At 45.6% G+C, this 3,195-nt stretch overlaps 1 protein-coding gene across 1 annotated transcript in view; it reads right to left on the bottom strand.

Annotated features, from left to right (window-relative positions):
- The window catches only part of LOC122242473 (uncharacterized), a 37,682-nt gene extending 34,721 nt beyond the window's left edge, over positions 1 to 2,961 (bottom strand). Inside the window, exon 1 of the mRNA XM_042999769.2 lies at positions 898 to 2,961. Within this exon, the coding sequence (XP_042855703.2) occupies positions 898 to 1,654 (757 nt within the window). The 5' untranslated portion in view covers positions 1,655 to 2,961. The remainder of the gene's footprint in view (positions 1 to 897) is intronic.
- Positions 2,962 to 3,195: the final 234 nt, after the last annotated feature.

The raw sequence follows: 3,195 nt of genomic DNA, 5'->3' as shown, positions 1-3,195 counted from the left end.
ATATATATATATATATATATATATATATATATATATATACTCACAAAAACACTATCATACAGACATACACACACACACACAAACGCACACATGTATATGTGTTTATGTGTATATTCTTCCATTTTTTGTGTCCTTGTTTCTGATATGACACATTAATAGATATAATCAGAATATAACGCATAGATAAATAGAATCAAACACATAAGCATGTCTTCATCTTATATCATATTTTTAGGTCAAGATCCCTCTCACATATCACGCCGATGACAACATGGAAATGTCTCTGGATTACTCTTTGACAAGCTAAGGCATTTTCCTCTTTCTTTTTCATAGTGAGCAGATGAATATAATCAGTAAAAAACAAAAAAATTACAGTCCCACCCGCACAAACACCCACACACACATACACACACGCACACACACACAAACACACACACACACACACACACACACACACACACACACACACACACACATAATATATAATATATCAGATATTATATATATATATAAATATTATATATATATATATTCATAGATAGATAGATAGATATAAATATATATATATATTATATATATATATACTACTATATATATATATATATATATATATATATATATATATATACAATATTGCATAGTATATATATACTATATAATCTATATATATATATCATATATATATATTATATATATATATATATATATACATATACATATACATTCTCACACGCACACATATACGTATACATATCCACTCATCACCATATACTCCTCTCTCTCTGTCACTCCATCGAGCAGTGCCTCAACAGAGACACCCGAACCGCACACGAACCATCCGGCCAACCGCGCTGACCCGCCCCTGCATGCAAGGGCAGCGTCGGCGCCTCTGCTCACCTGCAGCGTCGGAAGCGTCGGCGGCGATGTCCGAGCGGTGGTCCGTGACGAGGGAGCCCAGGGACGTGAGGACGTCTCCCCCGAGTCCTCCGAAGCCCAGCTCCCCTCCGGCGCTGGAGGTCGGCAGCGGGAGGAGGGATCCCAGGGCTGTCTGCTGCGGCTCCTGGGCGGCTCCTCCTCCCGACGACGGCAGGACGGAGGTGAGCGTGGCGAGGTCGTCCGTCGGCGGCGAGAGGCTGCTGAAGGAGTAGGTGGTGGTGTGCGCCGGCAAGTACGACGAGCTCGTGAAATGCTGGGTGGAGGGGGTGCTAAAGTGCGACGTGGGCGTGAATGTGTGTGCAGAGAGGGCGTGCGGCGCCGCGGGCGGGGACGACGTCGGAGATCCGTTTCCGTCGGAAGGAGGGTCGCTCTCGGGGGTGAGGGGCGCAGGGTACTCGGCGGGCGTCGGGTAGTGGCTCGTGGCGTAGGTGAGGTCGTGGGAGGGATGAAGCGTGTCGTGAGGCGTGGGCGTCCGCGGTAGGATGGGTGGCAGTCCGTACTCGACCAGGGAGGAGGAAAAGAGGCCTCCGTAGTCGCGAGTGATGTCTGTAGTCTCCAGGAGGCCCCACTCGGCCCCCGGGAGGAGTCCGGGGTACGGCGAGGACCTCGGGGGCTCGAGGGGAGCCAGCGTGGCCAAGGAAGATCCGAGGGGCATCACACCCCCAGACGTGGCCACGGGTAGAGGCAAGCCCGCGCCGCTCATCACTGTCTGCTCCATCACTGCACGGCGTCACTGTATAACACTCTTGATAGGAACAAGTCAGACTACTTCAGCGGTCACTGCGCTCGGTGCAGAGATTTGCCACGTGTCTCACAGAACTCGCCTCCACCATGGAGTAACTATGCTTTGGTAGTAGCCACCCTACATCCACATTCTTCTGAGGACGTTAACGCACTGTAAGTCACCAGTTCACGCGGCAACAAGTCACAGATAGATAAGAAATGCAAGTATCCTACGTGTCAAGTACAATCACCACGGCGCCTTGAGCGACACTAGTTATCGAAAGGACGAGAGCGAGGCAGCATCCTCTGACAAGTTCAGGCACCACTTGGCAGGATCGTGTGTGTGGGCAACCACCTGTCAGCTGAGGGTATTGTGACAGTCCGTGTCCCCTCACTCGCGTGACACTCGCCCACAAAGGAGGCGTGGTTTCGCTGACGTAGGCACCAGGCAGCCAATGGTAGCCCAGGATCACAAGTATCCTCCGCCACTTACAATTCTTCCTTCGGATTTTGACACGAATTCACGACTGGGATTGGCTGATACCGGCCTTATGTCAACAAATGGTTCCCCTTCTTGCCACGAGTCAACCTGAATTTCCTGGCTTGACGGTGACCCCTGCACAAACAGGGTACTGCCCCTAACAAAACATCTTATTTCAAAATTGGTGCACACCCTCCATACACTACGACCCTTATTTTACTCTGCTGAACTCCCAAAGATTGGTTGTAGCCGTCTTGGAATTAATGCCCAGCCAGAAGTAGATCTGATAAGGATTAGAATACTTTTGTAAGATTAGAACGAGAGAAAAAAAATCCGAACGTGCAAGATTTCTCTCGAGTTCCTTTCAAGTTTATTTTGTTTCCTGAACTGAAAATGAGCCAAACTGGTCTCGAGAGCTTTCGTGATGAACTTGTCATGATTATCAAGTCATCATTATTTTCTCGGTGGAGATTTTTATTTCGCAATGCTATTTTTGCAGAAAAAAATGGTCTGGCTTTTGTTGGATGGTCCGTACAAGAAGATACATTTGCATATCTCATATCATACTTCGCATTAGATCGAAATTTGTTTACCAGTTTCTATCTTACGTTGTTAGCTTCTATTTAATCGTTCTAGAAAAATGTAGTCGTTTTTATCATATATAAGAGTGAAAGTGAGAGGCTAAATCATTTTATTATCTTATACTCGTATTCGAACGTGTGTCCTTATGTGTACATGTGAAGATTCTTGTCTTGTGGTCATGATTTAAAACCCCTTTTTTTATTTGTTTTTTTGGTCGTCTTTTTTGTTTTTTTTTTTTTTTTTTTGCACATATACAGATTCTCAAAGCCAATATATTAACTTCTACTTTTGGTATGGTCTAGTTACAGGACAAAACTATAATGACCAGTGAAGACACCCCTAGATAAATACGAAAAAAAGTTCCTGCTGCTCAATAGGGATCTAACCACCCCCTGAGATTAACATCCCAGACATTTGCTGGAGAAGCAGCAGTTCAGGTTCTTCATAAGCTGTATAAGCATCTGTATGTTGAG

Source organism: Penaeus japonicus, unplaced genomic scaffold, assembly GCF_977035675.1.
Source record: "Penaeus japonicus unplaced genomic scaffold, GWHDUDI00000001_assembly GWHDUDI00000014, whole genome shotgun sequence".
Classification (NCBI taxonomy): domain Eukaryota; kingdom Metazoa; phylum Arthropoda; class Malacostraca; order Decapoda; family Penaeidae; genus Penaeus; species Penaeus japonicus.
Note: the sequence above shows the minus strand (reverse complement) of the source record. Positions and strands in the feature narration are given on the sequence as shown.